The sequence below is a fragment of the Sturnira hondurensis genome, unplaced genomic scaffold (assembly GCF_014824575.4).
Source record: "Sturnira hondurensis isolate 20B ecotype Veracruz unplaced genomic scaffold, ASM1482457v3 Scaffold0014745, whole genome shotgun sequence".
Classification (NCBI taxonomy): Eukaryota; Metazoa; Chordata; class Mammalia; order Chiroptera; family Phyllostomidae; genus Sturnira; species Sturnira hondurensis.
Genome location: NW_028087376.1, coordinates 3,062,055 through 3,085,638, shown reverse-complemented (window position 1 = coordinate 3,085,638; position 23,584 = coordinate 3,062,055). Strand labels below are relative to the sequence as shown.

General features: G+C 42.9%; 1 protein-coding gene across 1 annotated transcript in view; it reads left to right on the top strand.

Annotated features, from left to right (window-relative positions):
• Nucleotides 1-23,584, top strand: part of HYDIN (HYDIN axonemal central pair apparatus protein) — a 306,600-nt gene that overhangs the window by 30,239 nt on the left and 252,777 nt on the right. The window contains exon 6 of the mRNA XM_037063680.1: nt 10,823-11,022. Within this exon, the coding sequence (XP_036919575.1) occupies nt 10,823-11,022 (200 nt within the window). The remainder of the gene's footprint in view (nt 1-10,822; nt 11,023-23,584) is intronic.

Below are 23,584 nucleotides of genomic sequence, written 5' to 3'. Positions count from 1 at the left end.
CCAGAGCCAATAAATCTAAGCGACCAAGAAATTGCCAGCCTCTCAGAAGCACAATTCAGGACACTATTTATCAGGATGCTCACAGAACTGGTAGCATATAGTCACAAATTAGAGGAACACAGGCACAAATTAGAGGAACGTGTGAGGGCTGGACTGATTGAAATGAAAGGAGATGCACAGGAAACCAATAGTGATGGAAAGGAAACGGGGACACAAATCAATGGAATGGACCAGAAGGAAGAACAAAACAACCCACCAGAAAGGAATGAAGAAATGAGAATTCAAAAAAATGAGGAGAGGCTTAGGAACCTCCAGGACATCTTTAAACGTTCCAACATCCGAATTATAGGGGTACCNCTTTGAATAGTGGGGGAAATATAGAATCCGAAGAACTTGAGACATGAGGTTATAAACTAAGGGGTGCAGAATGGTGGGGGAGGGAGGGTGTGGGTGGAGGGGATTGAAGGGGGGGAATAGAACAACTGTAATGGTATAATCAATAAAATATATTTAAAAAAAAAAGAACTACAGAAAGGTAATGAATAGATTGAGGTATAGGCAAAGCCAGAATTACAGAATATTAATAATTGTTTAATCTGGGTGATGGGTATGTGACATTTGTTATATTATTCTGTTTTCTTTGTGTTTTACACATATATGTATATATTCACATATATACATGTATATTTTAGCTTTAATTTACTTATTTTAGAGAGATTGGAAGGGGAGGAGAGGGGGAGAGAAACAATGATGTGCAAGAGATACATTAATTGGTTTCCTCTCTCGCACCCCCATCTGGGGGCCTTCTGGTTTGCAGGCTGGCGCTCAATCCACCGAACCACACTAGCCAGGGTTCTTTGTATATGTTTTAACTTTTCCCTAATCAAAAGCTTAAAGAAAAGAGAGTTTTTATTACTGTTTATCTATACAGCAAATAGATAATTTAAATATATTTTAAGTATGTTTGTATTTGCTTTATAAATATGAAATGCATCCTGGCTGGTATAGCTCAGTGGATTGAGCACAGGCCTGCGAACCAGAGGATCGCGGTTCGATTCCCAATCAGGGCACATGCCTGGGTTTCAGGCCAGTTCCCAGCAGGGGACACACAAGAGGCAACCATACATTGATATTTCTCTCCCTTTCTCCTTCCCTTCCCCTCTAAACATAAATAAATAAAAATCTAAAAAATATTTTTAAAAATATGAAATGCTAGGATTCCCATTGGGATTACTATTTGTGGCTATATTTTGTAGCTGCTTATTTTATTCCTAGTCTTTTTATCCCCATTTACATTTCATTTTACCAACATTGCATGACTGTTGGGAAACCCTTAATTAAAATTTAAATGTGGTTTTACTGTTTCTTCTTCTAAGTATTTGAAAGTTAGAGGTTAATGCATGTATGCGGAAGCATGAAGTGAGAACAGTGGCCACCTATGAGAAATTCAGCTATCCAACTTTGGATACATTAAGATTTTGTTTTGGATTTGAGCTCTAGGATGTAACATAATTTGCACAATTTGTTTTTCTGAAGACGTAGTGATTGCTCCTTTTGCTCACTGTCTAAGACTGGTGGAGCGTGTTTGGGGAAGCCCTTGCTGCTGGTTTTCGTTCCTTTTTTCTGCAAAGGTCCTGTTGCTCCTGCACCATCAGCAGGGCCCCACTGCCAGCAGTTTGTTCAGTGTCTGGGCATCGACATTCACTCTTACTCTTGGAAAGCCAGCAGGGCTGTGCACAGAATGACCAGCGAGGGAGAGTCGTGCTGTTTTTGGTGCTGCTCCAGAATGCAGCAGAGGACTAACCACAGCCAGATTTATTTTAGGAAAAATAAAAGTCAGTCTTTTCATTGTGTCACTTTTTCTTCAGTTGGCAAAATTGACAGCCAATGTACATATCATTTTCCCTCGTTACCCCCCGCCGATCTGAGCACAGGCTCTTCTCATTTACCCTCCTCACATCTGGAGGGTGAGATATGTAAATTGCAGCATGCCACAGTTTAATAAGCCAGTCCCCTTTCAATTGGATTTTCAGCACCCATGTATATTAGCATGTCGAAGATGATAATGCAATTCACATTTCCCCCCTGTCATCTATTAATCTGGCTTCCTGGGGATTTAACTTGTTAAGAATGCCAAATGCCCAGATAACAGGTGCAGCAAATTTACTTTGGCTTCCCTTATCTCTTCTTCTCACACAGACTTTAAAAATGATCAGCTATGTTATTATATTAATCTAATAATCCCAGTGTACATGTCATATATGGTAGAAATATAAATCAATATTGTCATGACACTCTAAAATTCTGGAGCCTGGCATTTTTCCTGACCTGTTACATTTGTATATTTGCTATCAATATTAAGAGGAGAATGAAAAATATTAGGCTTTTGTAGGGAAGCAAAACGGGTACTTCCTTGGGCTTTAGGAAGCATCTGTTTACCACAGTGTTGTCATAGGGAAATGGCTGCCGTGAATAAAACATGAAGTGATGCCATTTTATTGCTCGGTTATGTTCTAAGAAGACATATAATTGTCAAAATAGTTTTCTTGATTTGTTACTGTGAAATTGTAAAAATTATGGCCCAAGAAGAGAAGAAAAATATGGACATATTTTATGTTATCTAGGTATATGACAATAATGAACTATATTGCCAGCATTTTGAATTAAAGTTTAGATATCATAAAATTTTCCACAATCAACAATTTTTGTTGGCTGAAATTGATGGGGATTTTCTGCCTGGGATAAGCTTTCCCTGGTTCTGTCTGGGCCACTGCCGTAGCCCCGGTGCCTTGCATCATGGCGGCTGCTGCACAGGACGTGTACAGGAGATATTTGTCAAGTGAGATAAGTAAGTCAAAGTTAATCTCAGGAAAATACAAAAAGTTCTCTCAACTTGAGAACAGCCTAGGAATATTAAAGGCAAAAGCTACAAAAGGGGCTCAAATGTCGTTTTGTGGCAGGATGTAGTAGACGTCAAAGTTCTTGGCATTTCAACCAGGAGAGAGGTGTCGCGTCTTCTCTGAGAGGAGTGCTGCTCGTGGTCTCGTTTCACGTCGTCGTCGAGTTACTGCTTTTTGGCTTTTCTGGCCTTGATCAATATCATTTTATAAAAAGGCCAATGTAATGATGTTGGCAAGTCTCTTTATAAAGAACTCTTGATACTTTACTCCCCAAATAAAGGTATTAAAAATGGATAATATTCTTTCACTTTGTGCCAGACCCAGTTTTACGAGCTGGGATCCTTTGGAGAACAGAACAGGTTTTGGCCTTCCTGGAGCTTATGTTCCACTATATGTAAAGAAATAAGTATGTAATTTAATATCAGATATTGACCTGCTAGAGAGTAGGGGGATGAGAGGATCCTGTTTCCTTCCAACAGGAGGACCAGGGATGACTTCGGTGATGCGGTAACATCTGAGCAGAGAACTGAATTAAGTCGTGCTACTCTCTGAGGGAAGACATGCTTGTCTGGGAGAGGGAGCAGCAGCAGGTACCAAGGCCCTGGACTGGGCCGTGCTTGGCAGCAGGCTCAGGGAGGTGCAGAAGGCCTGCATGGCTGGAGTGGAGGAAGCTGCTGGGAAGGTGTAGGAGGCAAGGTTGCAGAGAGTAAGGATCTTAGAACTCATGCAGAATATGACAGGAAGCCCTTTCAAAGTACATATGAGAATATTTCTGTTATGGGAGCTTTCACTCATACGTACAAGGAATGAGAACAGGCAGGACAGTGAGCTGCTGTCACCTGCATTTCCAGGGGTCAGTACGTGGCCAGTCTTACTTCACCTGTCCTGTGCCCCACCTCAGAGGCTTTGAGGCAGGTCCCACACATCACCTTATTTCATCTATAAGTGCTTCATTCTTTGTTCTTAGAAGATTAGGACCTTTAAAATGTAACATAGCCACAATACTATTATTACTCCTAAAAATAATAGCTCCTTAATATTATCAAATATACAGTCAGTATTCAGCACTCCCCATTGAGGTATAAAAATTGTATATAAATATAATTTTTTCAGTTGGTTTGCTTAAATCTGGATCCAAACAAGGTGCTGATTGCATGTCTATCAGGTTCTGTGGAATGGTCCTCTGTCCCCTCTGTTTCTTATAAGCTGGTAGTTAAGTCTAGAGACTCAACTAGGTTCATATTTGATATTTTTTAGTCAATAATTCTTAGGTAACTTCCTATTGCATCACATCAAGAAGAACAAAATGTCTCTTATGTTTCATTTTTATAGTGATCCAATGAGGTTTCTGAGGTCAAGTTCATACAGCAAAGATAGGATAAATGCTTGATCCCTTTCCTTTACCATGGTGGGTTCTGAGTAGGAGTGACATATCTGACTTACATTTTGGGTTGCTGCACAGAGAATAGACTGAACGGGTGTGAGGCATAGGCTAGTTGCCTACCCTTGACACCCACTTCCTCTTTCCTCACTGGTAAGCGAGTCACAAATTTTGATTGGCTTCATTACCACCTAAACTAAAAGAAAAGGTTGTATCTCCTCAGCTTTCTATGCAGCTGGGTCCAAGTGTGGGCCAGCGAGGCGTGAGCAGGACTTGCAGGCCTGTCCTTGAGGAGAGCTGACACAGCAGGAGGTGTTCTTCTCTGCCCTTCTGTCTTCTCCTCCGGGGCTGCAGCTGGGCTGTGACAGCGGGCATCCCAGGAATGACTGTGCCCCGTGCGGTGACATTGAAGGTGGACGCTGCATGCTGGAATGATAGAGCAGGAATTTGGGGATTTGTGTTTCTGATGACACTGTGGACCTGTACCCACATGGCCCGCCTACCTCTGGACTTCTTTGTGGGAGAGAAATAAAATCTGTCTCGTTTAAGCTGCCCTTATTCTGCTCCCTGTTACATGTAGCAGAACCGAACAGAGACAAGAGGCTGTTGTAATAGTTGGGCAAAAGATGGGAGTGATCTGGACTAGGGAGGTGACAGTGAAGATGAGGAAAAGTGGGTGGATTGAATGTGTTTTTATGGTAGAGTGGCCATGATTGGCTGATGGACTGGATAAAGGGTGTGAGAAGGAAAGGAATCTAGTTTGATTCAGTGTTTTGGTTGGCAACTGACCAAATGGTGGCACCATTTACTCAGGTAGGGGACAGTGGGAGGAAAGCAGTTTTGTGAGGCTGGCTCAGGGTAAGGTAGGGAATCCGGAGCTCTGTTTTTTTAAATGTTGAATTTGAACTTTCATATGTACATCCAAGTGGAAATATCAAGGAAGCAGTTGGACACATAGATCTGTGATAAAAGGGGGGATGTCAGGGCTAGGGACAAGTATTTGGGAGTCCTAAGTGTAAAGATGGCACTTTTCACCGAGGGGTGGAGACGGTGCTGGGAGTGAGTGTAGATGAAGAAGAGGTTGGGGAAGGGAAGAGGTGCCAGTGGAGGATGACACTGAGAAGGGGTCGTCGTGAAGTGGGACGCAAACCAGGAGATTTAAAAAGGAGGGAGAGGTCAATTGTGTCTCAAGCTATGAAAAGCAGAATACAATAAAGATGTGGAGTTAGCCATTGGATTTCGCAGTCCCTCGTGACCTTGGCAAGAAGAGTTTCTGTGGGGTGTTGGGTATAAAAGCCTGATGAGGTGGGTTTGAGGGCGAATGGAAAGTGAGGAGGTGGTGATGCTGAGCGTAAATAACACTTTTGAGGAGTTTTGCTATAAGGGGTAACTGGAAAAATGAGCAGTTGTTGGAGCTAGATGTCGAGGTCAAGGGTAGGTTATTTAAGGCAAGGCTGTCCAAGCATGGTCATAAGCTGACGCGTGAATGGTCAGTGGAGGGAAAGTGATGCTTCAGGAAACCCTGGGGCAGGTGAGAAGGACCGAGCTTTAGTACACAAGGAGAGGGGCTGGTCTCAGCGGGAACAGGAGTGAGGGCAGAGTGTGTGGGGAGAGAGAGGTAGATGGGGGGGTTTGTGGGTTACTTAGAGAGCAAAAAGCCAAAGAGGAAATCTAACTATTTGGAGTGGATGACTTATACATGAATCATGAAGTACCCACATTATCACTGCATATACTAAGGATAAAAGTAAATCTGGAAGTCTCGGGTCTTTTTTTCAAGCCAGAGGTCACAGATGGAGAAATGTAGATGCTTCCAGGGAGCTGAGACCCCAGCGACATCACACGAAGAGTCAGGGTAGTAGAGGACGGACCTCATGACACCTGATCAGACTCAGTTTAAAAAATAATTTATTTTAAATTATAGCTGACTATAAATGTTAGTTTCAGGTGTACAAAAATAGCCATTCAACAATCATATACCTTACAAAGGGATGGCTACAGTAAACCTAGTAACTTATCTGTCACTGTACGTAGTTATTATGATATTATTGACTCTATTCCCATGTTGTACGTTGCATCCCTATGACAGTCCCATTTTTAAACTGATTAAGACTTAGCTGAATCTTCCCTTTTGAGGGGTGAATTTCAGACTGAGAAGATATGTAATAAATACTTTTAACTGGGTGGGAAATTCATAACATTTTCCAGGGACACTGAGTGTTGAAGTCACTAAATTCCAGTCAGATCTGGCTCTACTGTGTTAGCCATTCCCCCTTCAAGTTTGGGAGTGGAGAAAAGGCAGGGAGGATTGTGAGGACTGAACACACTGGCTGTGTGCCCCCTCCCGGCACCTTGAGAGGCGTTTGCTGCAGGAGACGTTGTCTTCCTTTGCCGAAAAACTCAAAGGACAGAATTATTGCCATGTTTGCTTTGTAGTAAAATAGGACAAATTACTTTGGGGTCGCCTCTCATCCTGGATTCAGCAGTATCTTTTGTTCTTTCTCTCGGAGCCTCAGTTAACAACGTTTCTATATGTGCCAGACACTTTCGGTTTCTAATTCCCGACAAAACCTTTGCTTGCTAGGTTTGGTCTCCTAAGAAAAAGTGAAAACGGCACTTCTCTCTTAAGGATTCTGATGTAAGCAGAGTATACTGTTTCATTGTTGAATTCTGTGGGGTTTTCTAGGATCAGGTGTGGTTAGTGTGATTTGTACTTCCATGTATCTGAATATGTAATTCTTGAACCTGGCATTACCTTCTAAAAACCAGAATCAGTTGAAGAGTTAAGATCCCAACAACTCAATTTTAATACATTTTATGAGTACTAGCCATTAATTTTTATTACTTGCTTCAACCTCAGGGCCTTTATGTTTGCAATTCCCTTTGTCAGGGACGGTCCATTCCTACATCTTGCTTGACTGGCTCCTTTTGCTGTTCAGGTCTTTATGCAAAGGTCACCTCCTCAGGGAGGCCTCTGTGGTTGTTTTGGCCGGAAGCAGACCCTTACCACATTTATCACTTTACCATGTTTTATGTTCTCCAAAGTCCTTGTTGTTTTCTGAATTTATCTTGTTTTATTATTATTGTCATTATCAGGATTATCATTATTATTTTCCTAACTAGAGTAAACACAAGTTGAATTTTTCCTATATGCCCTACATAAATCATTTTATGTAACACATTTTAATAATGATAGCTAACATTGATTAGATATTTATTACTCGCCAAATGCTAGGCCAGGTCAATGCCATCTCTTGCCGGGACTATTGCAATGGCTTCTGGCCTTTCTTTTTCCATAGAAGCCAGTGGTTTTTCTAAAATGTAAATCAGGTACATAATGATCAGCATTCAGTGTCATGACTACTTTTGGCCATCCTCATGTCCTAACAGTGGCTTCCAAGATCCTGCCTGATCTGGCTCCCCACAACCTTCCTGTGACATCTCTCGCCTCTCCTTACCTTGTTCTGCTCTGGCCACAGGCTCTGAATCACATTTCACCCAGATTGCCATTCATTCACGTGGCTTCACTCCCACTTCACTTATGACTCTGCTGAAATGTCACCTCCTCATAGACACCTCTCCTGACCACCCTATATATATGAGGACTCCACTCACTCTCTTCCCCCTTACCATGCTTTATTTTTCCTCACTCAACATTATATTACTCACTTTCCTGCCTTCAGCAAATATTTGTTGAATGTTTATTGAGCACTAGGCCCTGTTCTAGGCACTGGGGATGTGAGGTCAATCTGATGGGTAGAATCCCTGTTGATACGGAGGTATTAGGGGGAGACATATGATAGACTTAATAAAAAAGGTAAAATATGTTAGAAGGCTTTGGGAAAACTAAAGCAGAACAAAAGGCTGGGAAGTGATGGGACAGGAGAGGGAGAGTTAGGTTTAAAAGAGGGCAGTCAGGGGGTGCCTTGGTGAGAGAGTAGACCATTGTGGAAAGTCCTGAAGGAGAGGAGGGAGCAAACTATATATATGTATGTACACACACATACACATATGTATATGTGACTACACATATGTGTGAATAGCTACAGGGAAGCGTGTTCTAGAAAGAGCATCACATTTGAAGGCTCTGAGGGAGGAGCATCTCTAGTGTGTTCAAGAAGCAGCAAGGAAGCCTGCAGCTGGAGCAGCAAGCAATCGGGAGAGGAGCTGTGGGAGAAACGACAGGGGTACCAGGCTCCCGAACCCCCTCAGCTTGGGGGCCTTGGAACAGGGGGCAACCTGAATGGACTTCCATTTGACCTGGACCCCCCTGATCCTTGTGTGGAAAACAGACTCTAGGGGAGAAAGGGTGGAAATACAGTCCAGTTAGCCCGGAAAAGATTGAAGTGGCCGGGGCCAGGGTGGCAGTGTGGAGGTGGTGAGAAGTCCCTGTAGCCTGGGTGTGTTTTGAAGGTTGGTCCTACAGGATTTACTAAGAAACTGAGAAACAGAGCAATCAAGGATGCCTTGTTCCAGGGTTTTAAATCCAGGCCCCTGGAAAGATGGAGATGCTAGTACCAAGATGGGGAACAGGTTAGGGGGAGGGAAGGTGAATGAACAGGCCCCCACCTGGCACTGTGGGGCCTTTGTGGGCATGAGAAAAAGGCTCCATCTCTGGGCTGATGCAGTTGGAACCACAGAATGGGCTGGACTTTAGCCCCCATTCCTTCCCCTTGGAAGGGCATCTTCATGTACAGTTGCAGGCAGTGGAGTTAATCAGGGGCTTTGCTTCGGGACTTGATAAGATTGCATCCACCAAGATGCTGACTGGGCGGACAGACAGCTGGCTACGACTTTGGAGTTAGGGAGGCGGAGAAACTGCAGGTGTAGGGGCTCTGTTGTGGGAGTGTTCCTGACTACTTGACTTTTATCTTTATTTGTATATGTATTACATTGTATATTAGGTAGGCTTTATTTACCTGCTTGTTGTCTCCTCCATTATTACCTAAGCTCAGGGTGATCCATGTCTGTGTCCTACTCAGTTGTATTCTAGACCTAGCTCAGTGCCTGAAGGAGAGGAGGGAGCAAACTATATCTATGTATGTACACACATACGCATATGTATATGTGACTACACATATGTGTGAATAGCTATAGGGAAGTGTGTTCTAGAAAGAGCATCATATTTGAAGGCTACAGGGAAGCATGTTCTAGAAAGAGCATCATATTAATAAACATGGCTGGGTGAGTAGACTGATTGGGATACCATTGCTTTTTACATGTCCTGTGAGTTTCATGAAGTTGAGGCATGGCCAGGTCTACACGTCAATCTGTGTGTTAGACTTTCTCATTCCTACTATATGCCAAAGCTCGGTTTTGTTTTTTTTAAACCTGCACTGAGTACCATTTATTACATGATTACCAAAAGGAAACTCAAGTTCAAAGTGGACTTTACATGTATGAAGATTGATTGCAGCTAAAACATACAGTAAAATGATGGAAAACCCTAAAATGAAGATAAATAAATCTGGCTTAGATAACAAATTTCTTTAATGGTGGGCCTATTCTCAAGGGGACTGTTAACACTTTCCTTTTAAATTTAGTTTTGCTTTTGGTGAGGATTTACTTTTAACTTTTTTTCCTACACTGAGGATGAGAGTTCTGTTTTTCTATCTAAAGAGAAGATACAAAGGGTGACTTAATTCAGCATGTGTGTTGCAATTAGACAACACAAGACTGGGGACGGTAGATGCTCAGGGCCTCAGCATTTGTATTTGGAATCGTCAGTAGTGGTTTTGCACAGGAGGTGAGGTTTAAACTGGGCTGTGTATCAGTTAGCTATTGCACAACTCCAAAACTCAATGGCTTAAATAATAAACATGTATTATTGCTTGTAAGACTGTGGTTCAGTTGGTCCTGACTAGGCCTATTCAAGGTTGGTAGGCGACTCTTGGTTGAGCTCTCACATACTCGGGTTGAAGGCAGGTCTAGCATGACCGTGGCTGGGATGTCTGGGCTCTCACCTTGCAGTAGACTAGATAGGGCCTGTGCACGTGGCCATGGCAGTGTTCCAAGAGCAAAACTGGAAATGCCCAAAGCTTCTTAAGGCTTCAGCTTGGAACTGGCCACATTCCATTGGTCAAAGCAAGGGGTGTGGAAAGAGACTCCACTCATGATGGAGGAGTGGAAGCTGTATGGTAAAGAATGTGGGCATAGAGAGACCATTAATAGGAGCCATCAGTCTAACACAGGTTCCTGAAGGACAAATGGGCACAGTTAGGAGGAGGATGTGAGGGAACTGGTGTGAACCTCCTCTGTTCTAAGCAAAAATGTGCCTCAACCATCTCCCATCTGACCTCCCTAGTATCCGGGAAACACGTGAAACATAAGCTTTCTGTTAGCTTTTGGGTTTTAACACTTGAACTGTTCTCTCTCTGTCAGAAAAGAGTATTTCACTGAAAGTACAACTATAATTGTCTTGAGAAAGTTTCCTAGAATATATTAGTTTTTTTGCAAGTGCCTGCATATGGCCATATTTCTTGCCCAGTTATATTGATCTTGTTGGTGTTTCCACAAGTAATTATTGTACCTTCTCCTGTAGGATTACACCCATATGTTGACCTGTGTCACTGAAAGAGAAAAGTTTATTGTACCCATCAAAGCCAGAGGTGCGCGGGCCATCCTAGATTTTCCTGACAAGCTGAATTTTTCCACTTGCCCTGTCAAATACAGCACTCAGAAGATTCTGCTGGTACGAAACATTGGCAACAAAGACGCTGTGTTTCACATCACAACTTATAGGTATGCATTCCTTTGGCTCTTGTTTTTGATTGATTATAGCTGCGTCCAGTCAGCACAAGTAATTTGCTGGAAGAGCAGTCGGAGTTGGAACTGCTTGTTACAGTCTTCAGTTGCAAGACTGGGAGATCTCACTGAAGTAGGGCAGACTCCCTCTTCTTCTCAAGAGGAGACCGAATTTCAAGGTTACCTCTTCGGGTGTGGAAGGTCTTCTGAAATGCTGGATGAGACTCCTACTTAGCGTAGAGAATGGCCCATGGGAATCTATTAATAAACATATTTGTTTTGACTAAGAATTTTATAATGGGCTGTACTGGTTTTCTACTGCTATTATAACAAATTACCACAAATTTAGTGGCTTAAAACAACACACATTTATTATCTGACATTTCAGTAGATCAGAGGCCTCACTGGGTTCTTGTGTGTTGGGGGAGGCTTTGGGGGAGAATCCATTTCTTTGCTTTTTCCAGTTCCTAGGGGTCGCTCATATTTTTTGGCTCATGGTGCTCAGTTTTCTCATCTGAAAAATGGGGAAAAGCACAGTAGCCACTTAATAGGGTTGTTATGAGAAATGAATTAATAAGTGTACATTGTGATAAGTGTACACTTAAGTGGGTGTTCTTTTATTGTTTATTCAAATGAGCTGCTACCAGTGTGGTGGGCAGAATAAGGGCTCCTCGGATGTGCCCACATTCCAGTCCTCAGAACCTGTCAGTCTGTAATGTTAGGTGACAGCAGGGGGTTGGGTTTGCAGATGTGAGTAAGGCTGAGAGTCAGCTGACCTGAAAGTGGGAGAATCATCCTGGGTTACCTGGGTGGGTCCAATGCAATCACAAAGGTCTTTAAAATAGGAGAGGCAGGCAGAAGGAGGGTTCAGAGTGATGAGATGTGAGAAAAACTCAACCTGCTTTTGCAGACTTTTAAAATGAGAAAACAGAGCAATAGTGAGGCTGTATTACTTGCTCAAGACCATTTAGGTGGGATAAGTGAAGGAGCTAGATTTTCCTCTGATTATTTGAGAAGCAGCTACAAGGTAATAGACACCATGGGACAATGTGAAGGCCAGTGAGACAAACCTTGCCCTCAAGGAGCTCTCTTTTTTTAAATATTTTATTTATTTATCTTTAGAGGGGGAGGGAAGGAGAGAAGGAGAGAAATATCGATGTACAGTTGCCTCTCGTGAGTCCCCTGCTGGGAACTGGCCTGCAACCCAGGCATGTGCCTGACTGGGAATCGAGGAGCTCTCTTATAAGGTGGGCAAGAACAATTGTTATGGAACTTGAAGAAAACAGTGTCTGATTACCAGGGCTGCTTAAGAATGACCAGCTTGGGAGGATAACAAACAGAGAGTCAAGTTCTTTTCCATCACTTAACAAAAGTGTGTATATTGATCTGGATTGCGAGCTCATTTTCAGAAGGGCTTTATCTGTGGAATCCTTTGCTGGTTAAAGGACCCGTCTCTCCAGAATTCTGCCTGATTCACACGATTAAACTGTGGAGACTACTCTTCTGGTAATTTGAGGGGCTTGGGGATCCGTGGACTGATAGTGCATATTCAAACCCCACACCTGCATAAGACTCACATCCGAAGTCAGGAGTCCTTGGAGAGACTGTTTCTTTCTCTCAAAACCAAGACAGGACTTGTCCTAGTAATGGTTTGGCAGCCCTTCAAGTCTCCAGGTTTTATATGGGGATTTTGTTCTGAATTTCCTGACTTAACCATCTCAAGGTTAGCTGCTAAAACCCAGGCATCAAGGTTATTGGGAACCCAGGGCAGACCCATGAAGCTCAGTGGCTTATAGCTCTAGTTCTTAGATTTTTCTTCATTTTTGAATCTTGTGGATTTGTCTTAATTGCTTGCATGTTCAGCCATTCATTTATGTAACTTATTTTATCCAGTCCTTCTAGGTATTTCTGGTAGAAGAGTTTTCAAGTTTCCCGGTCTGCAGTACTGTAGGCTGCAGGGCCGCCACAATGCGGGTCGAAGGCACATCCCTCGGCAGGGAACTGTGTTTATTCTTCCAGGTGTCCCAGAAGCATCACTGTCTCTGAACCACTTCACGCAGATCTGAATTCCTGTCTAGTGTTGTGTTTCTCCTGGCTGAAAAATGATTTTTCATATTTATTTGTAGCATAGGTCTACTGGAAATTCTCTCGGCTTTTGACTACTTAATAAAAAGTATTTTGCCTTCATTTTTGAAAAATATTTTCTCTACAGTATGGGATTCTGAGTTGACAGTAATAGATAGCCATTTTTTAAATTGTTTATTCAAATGAGCCGCTTTGACCCACCAAAGGCTATAGATGTGTTAAATGATCATGCCATGGATTAGCTGCAAGGCCGTGGCTGTACAAACAGCCCTGCATGTTCCTGCTCCATGTGTCCCTTCCCCCAACTCACACCTGTGCAGGGAAGGGGTGAGGACATCTTATATGTCTCTCCAATATTCCTATACACTTTGAGTTCTGGACCCCATTCCAAATCTTTTTTTGGCCACCCCCCTGGCTTCACCCTGTATCAAAAAGGGAAATGACTTATCTAAGTTCCTCCGGTAAATTCATAGCAAAGCCTGGATTAAAGCTTTAATGATGTCATTTTATTGTCTTTTGGCTTACATTTTGCTCAGGAAAGTCTGCTGTAACTCCTGTCTTTATTCCTCTCTATGTCTTTTTCTTGGGCTGCTTTCAAGATTTTTTCCTTATAAGTGTGGGCAAAAGTAGGTTGACAGTTATAATACCAATAAATAATACAGAAATGCATATATCATAATATAAGAATAAACTCTGTATGTTGTATACTCACAACTGTAAACCTACTTTTGCTACCCCATATTTGTTTTGTTTAGCACTTTGAATATGACATGTCTAGGGGTGGGGCTTTGTAAAAATTATTTAAGGAACTTATTTTGCTTTTTAGTTTCAGTTTCAATCTTGAATGAAATTCTCTGAGCTTCCTAAATCTTTTTTTTATTTTTGGAAAATCTCAACCATATCTCTTCAAATATTGCTTCTACTCACTGCTTCTGCTTGTAGGGAGCTTCTGTTTATCTTCAGTGGGACAGTCAGCAAGTGTCCCATCTCCCTTGTGGGGACGGGCATTGTCCATTTTCAGATTCAGGCCACTTGTGTGCCCTGCAACCTCAGCTCTGATGGGCTCAAGAAAACGTGTGATTTTTCTGTTTATCTAGGCTTTTTTTTTTTCATTGCTAGAGAGGAGAGACACTCTTTGTAGCTTTCTGCGTCCTTAATCACCGGGAAGCAGGATGCCGAATCATGTTAGAGAAAACAGCCATCAAAAGCAAAGGAAAAAGATTCTTTTGAAAAGCAGTGCCTCCTGACACTGCCCATCAGAGCTCACATGGCTTTTGTCATCCTGTGGTGAGACGCACTTATTCTGCTTGAAGGAAGGAAGCAGATTGTCCAGCTGGCTCTCCAGGACTCAGAAAGAAGCAGTCTTTTTCTGTGTAAAGGAAGGCCCCCCACAACCAGCATATATAATACGCATTAAAAACTTCCCGTTGCATGGGTCTTTTTTCTGTGTAGAAGAGACCCCGCCCAAGGGGAGCAAACAAGTGCAGGCGGCGGGTCTTCCTGGGCTGTTTGGCTGAATCTTCAAAACTGCACATAAATATTTCTCCATATATTACATCCCCATAAGGTGAAAGAAAATCATTCCACAGATTTAATAGTGTGAAGTGGCAGGAAAAGATCTTAAGGTTTTCTGTCCGTAGCTATGAATGTGAATCATCTTCTCCTGATACAGAAACACTTCTGAGGTAAACTGGTGAGCCGAATGAGGGACTAGCCAGGAATTATAAAGACATTAGAAACTATAGTCCAACATTCTCATTTTACGGGTGAGGGAAATAAGGTCTGAAAATGTTACTGAGCAGAGGTCCAACATGGGGGGCAATATTTGGCCCACCCAGGGATGCCAAAAACTGCTACAGAAAACAGGGGCCCCTCCCAAGGACAGTATACTAATACCTGTTGGGCCCGATTATCCACTGCCAATTGGAAGGACATCTCTCAATGCCAGAGATTTGTGAAAAGGAAACAAAATGTTTATTTAATGCTATTCAGGCCTAACGCCTCCATTAAAATATCAAAGTCCTTTAGGGTATACACCTACACACACACACACACACACACACACACACACACACAGCACCCCTTTCTCCCCCTGTCCTAACTCTGGGTACCGTAAATCAGGAAAAAAAGGACACCTCCGTTTCTCCAGGCTGCTGGTATCATCAGCTGTGTTGCCGTCCAGGCAGGATCTCCAATTAATCCGAAGTCATGTGGTACCTTCCAGTGGCAAGAGTTCTTCGTACCCATTTTTCCAGTCAAAGTCCCTCCTGCTTTCCAGGACACTCGGCCAAAGGGAGCACCCCAAAGCCGCGTCAGCCCCTTCTACCAAAGCTGCAGGGGTCTGCACTCCACCAAAAGCGCGTGTCTTTCTCTTTTACCTCGCCAAGAAGGGGTCCTCACTCTGCCCAAAACTGCATGGCTCTCCCCAATGGCTGCCGTGTCTGGGTTTAAATCCCTGCACCAATCTTCCTGTGTACCCCTATTTCTGACTCCTCCCATGATCAGTTACACCTGCCAGTATTTCTGTATTATTACAAGTTTACTGGGCTGCCATCGTTAGTCTGGGCTGGTATGGCCCATGTCCTAGAGCCAGTCTTCTCCAAGCTCCCACACAGGCGCTGTAACTCAGGGGACCTGCCCCCCAGTTACATCTTGCGGGGGAAGTGACTTCATCCCCCTAGCTCCAAGCCTGGCCACAGCCATTTAACATATCCAAGTGACCCACCAAAGGCTATAGATGTGTTAAATGACCATGCCATGGATTAGCTGCAAGGCTGTGGCTGTACAAACAGCCCTGCATGTTCCTGCTCCATGTGTCCCTTCCCCCAACTCACACCTGTGCAGGGAAGGGGTGAGGACATCTTATATGTCTCTCCAATATTCCTATACACTTTGAGTTCTGGACACCATTCCAAATCTTTTTTTGGCCACGGCCCCTGGCTTCACCCTGTATCAAAAAGGGAAATGACTTCTCTAAGTTCCTCCGGTAAATTCATAGCAAAGCCTGGATTAAAGCAAACATGGGCCAGTTCTGGGCTTCCAGACCCTCAGACCCATCTCTTGCCCTCTCCCTACAATGTCACCATGGGCTGTGTTAGCTCCCCCAGCCTCCAGAGTCAGTGGGACACCAGCTGTGTTGGACAAGTTGGGGGCACTAGAAGGAGGTTACAGGGTAGGAAGAAGTCAGGGTAGTTCTCCTCCCTCTCTGGCTTCAGCAGAGTCCCCAGCAAGCAAATGCATTTTCCTGTGGGTCTAGCTCCTGTTGGACGAGCGTGCCATGGTTCCACCTTCTGCCAGGTCCTCACTTCCTCTTCATCTTTTGTCTCCAGCGCAGGGGTGGAAATGGCTCACTGTTGTTAATGAATCTCTGAGCTCTCTCACTGTCTTAAATTGGGCTTCTCCTCATTCCCATCTCCTGTCACTAAGTCTCTCAACTACATCCCCTGCTTGGGATGTATTTTTGTTTTCCTGCTTGGAAATATTTTTGTTTTCTTGCTTAGACTTTGCACGATATAGTCATTTTATGTTATTTCCACAAAATGCATGTTTTCCAGCTATGCTGTCTATTCAGTGAGCTGCTTCAAATTCTTGTAATAAATCCCTTTTCTGTTTGTTAGCCAGAGTTGGTTGCTGTTATTTACTATTGAGAACCTGATAGCTGCGATGACAAAGGATGCAACTGTATTTGTGGTCACATTGCACTGAATCTAAATCTCTGGTAGCTCTCCTGATGAGTATCCATTCTAAAATGTACACAGGGGACTGTCTTGCCCAGACGGGGTTGGGGACCACTATTTCAGGTAATATGATTGTCAGTAGACAAGGTAGGGCAGTGGATATAGTTTGAGACTTTGGAGTCAGCCTAAAACCCAGCATATACTCTTGGTCTTGCTACTTTTTGAGTGAACATTCAGTTAGAAATAGTATCTCACAGGAAATAGTTTCAAAAACATCATATTCTTGCCCTGGCCAGTGTGGCTCACTTGGTTGGAGAGTCACCCCATAGCTGCAAGCTGTGGGTTTGATTCCCAGTCAGGACACATGCTGAGGTTGTGGCTTTGATCCTCAATCTGGACGAATACGATTGAAGCTTCTCTCTTCGCTGCGATGTTTCTTTCTCTCCCTTCCTCTCTCTCTAAAAGCAAGGGAAAAAACGTCCTCATGTGAGAATTTAAAAAATCCTATTCTTTTCATTGAAATAATGATTTAACTAATGTTTAAGTTTATAAATGGTTAAGTTCATATAAATTGTGAGATAAAACTTTATGTGTCCATTGCTGCCATTAGAATATGAACTTCTCAAATGCAAGGGTATATCTAACTCTTCACTTGTATGCCCCCAGCATCTAGCAAAGTATCTAAAATAAGTACATGCTCAATAAATGTTTATAGGATATCTAACCAACAATATATCACAAAGGCAAAGCTACAACTATAAACCTCTGTAATAATTTAAAATAAAAAGCATGCTCCAAGTACTATAAAATAGGCAGAATGTCTTTTACACTAATATAAGGAGCCACAAAGTGCTATAAAATATATAGAGAACATAAACAATTACTCTTCAACTTTATTACAGATTTGACCTAACACCCTAGTAGGTGCCAGAATAACTTTGACTATTAAAGGAGAATTCATTTCAGAAGGTGAAGTAGAAAGATTTAAGAAGCAATTTAAAAATCTAAAACCTCAGGTTAGGAACCAGTTAATAAAAAGCCTATCTGAAGAAAAATATTAATATTATATTTAGTATTTGATTTAATAGAGTCAGTACTTAGTCTTCTGCTAAAATATTAAATCATTTGGATGGAACAGTTTCAGTTCTTTAGAGCAGTTTATAGTAGATTAAATAAAAATCTTTCAAAGCCCCTTAAAATTTTTCTCATGGCTCATGATTTTTCACAAACCCAAATTTTCTCCCTAATTAAGTGTTTAGTATTAATGAGGATATGATATTAAAACCAAATACTTTGGTAGAAAGAGCCAGCCTTATACCCTTGACAAACAATATTTTTACTTCTTTGTGAGAGCATTTTCTGGTAGTTGGTGTTTTCTAGCCTGTTCAGCTGTCTGCTTTTAGTAAAATGGAGCACAGAATTAAATTATAGACAATGTCAAAGCACCAGAACTTACACTCTACCCAATTAATGTCTGATTTATTGAGAGAGCTTAGGCACCTCTAAGTAGCAATGGCTATCCCAGGTGATTCTCTACAGAGTAAAGAAATTTAGTGTAATATAAAGCCAGCCATTAGCACAACAGGAGAGCATCTGTTACCTCTGTATGGAATTCGGATTTCTGGAGTTCCTAGAGAAGGGTCACCTTTTTTTTTCCCCATAGAAAATTAACTTAAGTTCTGCAATGTAGTACTACCCAAATCATTTCAAAACTGGTTTTTTTCTACCAGGACATATTTGAAAATAAAATGAAAGCAATTTCATTTCAGTATAGGAAGAAAAATATTAGGAACTAGGGAGGCAAAGTTAGAAGAAAATATTACAATAGATTATGTTGTTCTCAAACCAGGAAACTAGGTCGAGTTCTCAACATTTTAGGTTCTTACTGAGGCCACAAAGAAGGGGGGAACTTTTTTGAGATTGTGAGACTCAACTTCATTCCACATGAAGCAGAAATTCTTGAGATACTGAAAGTCTGTTCCTCCTCTGTTCCACAAAGATGTTATGAACATTAACTTATAATTACAGATATTTTTATTTCTAAAATTTGATTGTAATTCAATTTGACAACCTTTCCTGAGAGACTCCTGTGAGTAAAGAACTGAGAGAGACACAAAGATGAATCTAACCAGGTTGCTTCCACCTGCAGGGGGTACACAGAAAGAACTTGAACTTGAAGTCTTTCTTCCATCCAACCTTCACCACTACCTAGTTGGGTAACTTTGGGACAGTCGCCTGCCCTTTTGGAGCATCTGTTTTCTCATGTCTACAATGCAAATAACAGTATCTACTTTCTCAAGGATTTGGGGAGAACTAGAGGAATTGACATATGTAAAGTGCCCGTGTAGTTAGTGTCCCGCACAGAGTATGCACTCAAGAAATTTTGTTTAATTTCTCTTTCCTTTCACCTCAAGAGTCTCTAACTATTGAGAGATGCATAAAAACTACCTATAATACAAGATGAACTGAAGTAAGAAGTAAAAAAAGAGAGTTATAGCCTCTGAGGGGAAGGCAACATCATCAAGAGGGGGAATTAGGGAAGATTCTATTTCAGAGGTGAGTTTGAGTCTGGGCTGTGAGAGGTGACTTTGGAAGGAGTGTGGAATGTCTGTGTGTTGGGGGGGCACAGTCTGGTTGGAAGGAAGAGGACGTGGCAGTGCTGGGGGGAGAGGTTATGGGTTAAGAGACTCAAGTCTTCCCATCCCATCCCACCCCAGCCCAACTTGTAATGTGACAGGTATATAGGATGCTCGGACAGATGTATGTGTGTAATGAGAATGCAAAACTACTTGGGAGCAGAGTGTGTGGGACCTCAAGTGCCTGGGACTTTGAACTTTAGGGCATAGATTATGAGGACCACTGAAGGTGTCTGAACAAGAGTTGGATGTGTTATGGCCCGTGAGACTTTTTTACAAAATCTCTAGAGCAGTGTAAAGGATTGAAAGGATAATTATAAAAATTTGAACTCCTCTAAATACCCAAGATTGTCCCCAGGCTCATCTTCCATGTAGGGGCTGCCAGTGAGGGAGATAAAAATAGCAGTAACAACAATAATAATAAACACCTGCTTAGCACTTCCTATGTGCCAGGCATTATTACAAGTACTTTACTCATGTCAACTTCTCACTGTTTCGTAGGGTTCTGTGAAGTAGGTACTGTCGTTACCCTCATTTTACAGGTAAGGAAACTGAAGTTTCCGTGACTTGTCCAAAGTCGTGGCAGAACTGGGCTTTGAACTTACTCCATTGACTCCAGGCTTGTAACCACTGTGCCATGGTGCCTCCACAGCAGTGCCTGGGGTTCACTGGAGGTCTGGTGCTACAGGTGTGGGAAAAGGACAAATATGGAAATGGAAACATACAGAAAAGACAGGGCGATTCAGACAGAGAACACCCGAGAACACCAACAACTGCCCGTGGGAGGAAGCATGAGAGGTCCTGCAGTAGTAACGCAGGTTCCACCAGGTGCCGTCTCCGCCGGGAGTGCAGCCCACATAGAAGGTGGCTTAGGCTTGCTGAAATCAAGTTCCTTGTCTAAGGGAAGATTTAAGGAATGTTCCTTTAAAAAAAAAGACTTTATTTATTTACTTTTAGACAAAGAAGAAGGGAAAGAGAAAAAGAGGGAGAGAAACATTGACCAGTTGCCTCTCACACACCCCCAACTGGGGACCTGGCCCACAACCCAAGCCTGTGCCCTAACAGGGAATCGAACCAGTGGCATTTTGGTTCACAGGCTGGCACCCAATCCACTGAGTCACACCAGCCAGGGCAGGAATGTTTCCGATACAAGTAAATAATCAGAAATAGCTTAGCTTGCCAGACACACTGTATATATAATGCATTACTTTGAAGAACTAACCATTTTTAAAAAGTGAAATGGAGCATGAAAATAGTTTAGCGGACTGGGTTTCCTATTTTGAAGGAAAAACTCTAAATTATTTAAAGTACTACATCATCAGTTCTACCTTCTTTCTTCCTCCTCCCTTCCGGGGCAATTAAACAAAACTATTTCCAAACCCACTCTGCCTTCCCATAGTGTCTACATGCCTAGATTCTATTTTGAAGACACAGAACTTGTCCTGACTTGGCTTTTTCAGGTGCTTTCCGCCCATCTCCAGCTCGCCCTCCCCCCATAGGCTAACCTCTATGGCAGAGGGCAACGGGCTCCAGGCCTTTGGCTTCTGGTTGGGTTCAGGCAGTGGGGTCCCAGCAGGCAGGCAGACAGGAAGAAGTGAGTTCAGGACACGTTTCCACCTAGTGTCTTCCCTGTGAAGCCACCTGGGCTTTCTTTCTGTCTTGACTAAAGCTCCTTGCTCTTCAGAAGGCAGCATTCTCTTAGAACTCTTCTGGGTTTTAAAACCCCTCTTTCTCCTTAGCTCTTTGGGCCTAGAGGTGGTAATGGCCCTGCTGCTAAAAACCGTGGGTAATTGAGTCATCAATTGTAGTTCCCCTGTATCTCTTCCCCTCCTTTAAATAGGCGCATTTTCTTTTAAATATATTTTATTGATTATGCCATTACAGTTGTCCCATTCCCCCCCTTCATTCCCCTCCACCCTGCACATCCCCTCCCACTCACCTTCCCCCCATTTAGTTCATGTCCATGTGTCACAAGTTCTTTAGATTCTGTATTTCCCATAGTATTCCTGCCCTCCCCCCTGTCTACTTTCTACCTACCATCTATGCTACTTAGTCTCTGTACCTTCTCCCCCCTTCTCCTCCTCCCACTCCCCTGTTGCTAACCCTCCATCTTATCTCCATTTCTGTGGCTCCACTCCTGATCTAGCTGTCCACTTAGTTTGTTTTTGTTTTAGGTGTGGCTGTTAATAACTGTGAGTTTGCTGTCCTTTCACTGATCATATTTTTGATCTTCTTTTTCTTAATAAGTCCCTTAAACATTTCATATAAGAAGGGTTTGGTGATGATGAACTCCTTTAACATGACCTTATCTGAGAAGCATTTTATCTGCCCTTCCATTCTAAATGAAAGCTTGGCTGGATAGAGCAATCCTGGATGAAGGTCCTTGCCTTTCATGACTTGGAATACTTCTTTCCAGCCCCTTCTTGCCTGTAAGATCTCTTTTCAGAGATCAGCTGACAGTCTGATGGGAACTCCTTTGTAGGTGACTGTCCCCTTATCTCTTGCTGCTTCTAGAATTCTCTTTTTAATTTTAATCTTGGCTAATGTAATTATGATGTGCCTTGGTGTGTTCCTCCCTGGGTCCAACTTTTGGGGGACTCTCTGAGCTTCCTGGATTTCCTGGAAGTCTATTTCCTTTGCCAGACTGGGGAAGTTCTCCTTTATTATTTGTTCAAATAAGGTTTCCACTTGTTGCTGTTCCTCTTCCCCTCCTCATACCCCTATAATTTGGATGTTGGAACGTTTAAAGATGTCCTGGAGGTTCCTAAGCCTCTCCTCACTTTTTCAAATTCTTGTTTCTTCATTCTTTTCTGTCTGGTTATTTTTTTCTTCCTTCTGGTCCACTCCATCAATTTGAATCCCAGTTTTCTTTTCATCACTATTGGATCTCTGTGCATTTTCCTTTATTTCACTTAGTGTAGCCTTCATTTTTTCATCTAATCTGCGACCAAAATCAACCAGTTCTATGAGCATCCTGATCACCAGTGTTTTGAACAGTGCATCTGACAGGTTGGCTATCTCTTGGTCGCTTAAAAGTGTTGGCTCTGGGGTTTTGATTTGTTCTTCTGATTGAGCCATAATTTTTTGGTCAGGTCACGCCTGTTACATATGAGGGGCGGAGCCTTAGGTGTTCACCAGGGTTGGGGCAACCCATGTTGCTGGTTTGTGATGCTGTATGTGAGGGTGGGGTCAGAGAGGGTACAATGGCATTTGTTCCGTGCTCTCTTGGATTTCAGCCTCCTCTGTTGCTTTCCACAAGCCGGCACCTTTCAATCCGTGCTTTTAGGCTTTATTTCCTGTTGCTGGGGCCCTGGGTTGCGTGGTCCGTCTTGCTGCCCATTTTTGCTTAGGTGTTTACCAGGGTGGGGCAACCCAGTCGCTGCGTTGTGACGCTGTATGTGGGGGTGGGGTCAGAGAGGGAGAAATGGCGCTTGCTCCGAGCTCTCTCAGATTTTGGTCCCCTCTGCCACTTTCCACAAGCAAACTGGGCCCTTCTGGTGTTGATTCCTGGGCGTGCAGGTTTGTGTACATTCTAGGACCCGGTGAGTCTCTCCAACAAACTCTCCTGTGAGGCTAGGAGTCTCTCCCAGCACCCCAACCCCTACAAGTGTTTTCAATTGGTGCTTTTAGGCTTTATTTCCCGTCGCTGGGGCCCTGGGTTGCGCAGTTTGTCTCACTGACCGTTTTTTGCTTGGTTTATCTGCACATAAATGTGTGTCCGCAGTCAGCCAACTGCCTTGTGCGCCTCACTGGGTTTGCTGGTTTCCTCCCCATGCCTGGGTGGCCAACCACCGCCTTTTTCTGCCAGGACCCATCTCTGCCAGCCACCGACTCTGCCCCTCCTACAGGTCTGGATGAATGGTTCGTTGTCGGGCTTCGGTACAGTTCAATTTTCTCTCTGTTCTAATTGTGTTTTTGTTTCTAAATCTTTGTTGTCCTTAAATTTGGTTGTACGATACAGTATTTCCACCTACGCCTCCATCTTGGCCAGAAGTCCTAAATAGACGCTTTGTTAAACTGACCTCAAATTATCCTCATGTGATTGTGTTATCATTTCCTCTCAGGACTCTGATATATTTCTTCCATTATGAAGCCCTTTCTTCTCTGAACCCTTCCCAAACTTGATTTTTGTTCCTTTGACGGCATTGTTCTTTTCCTGAT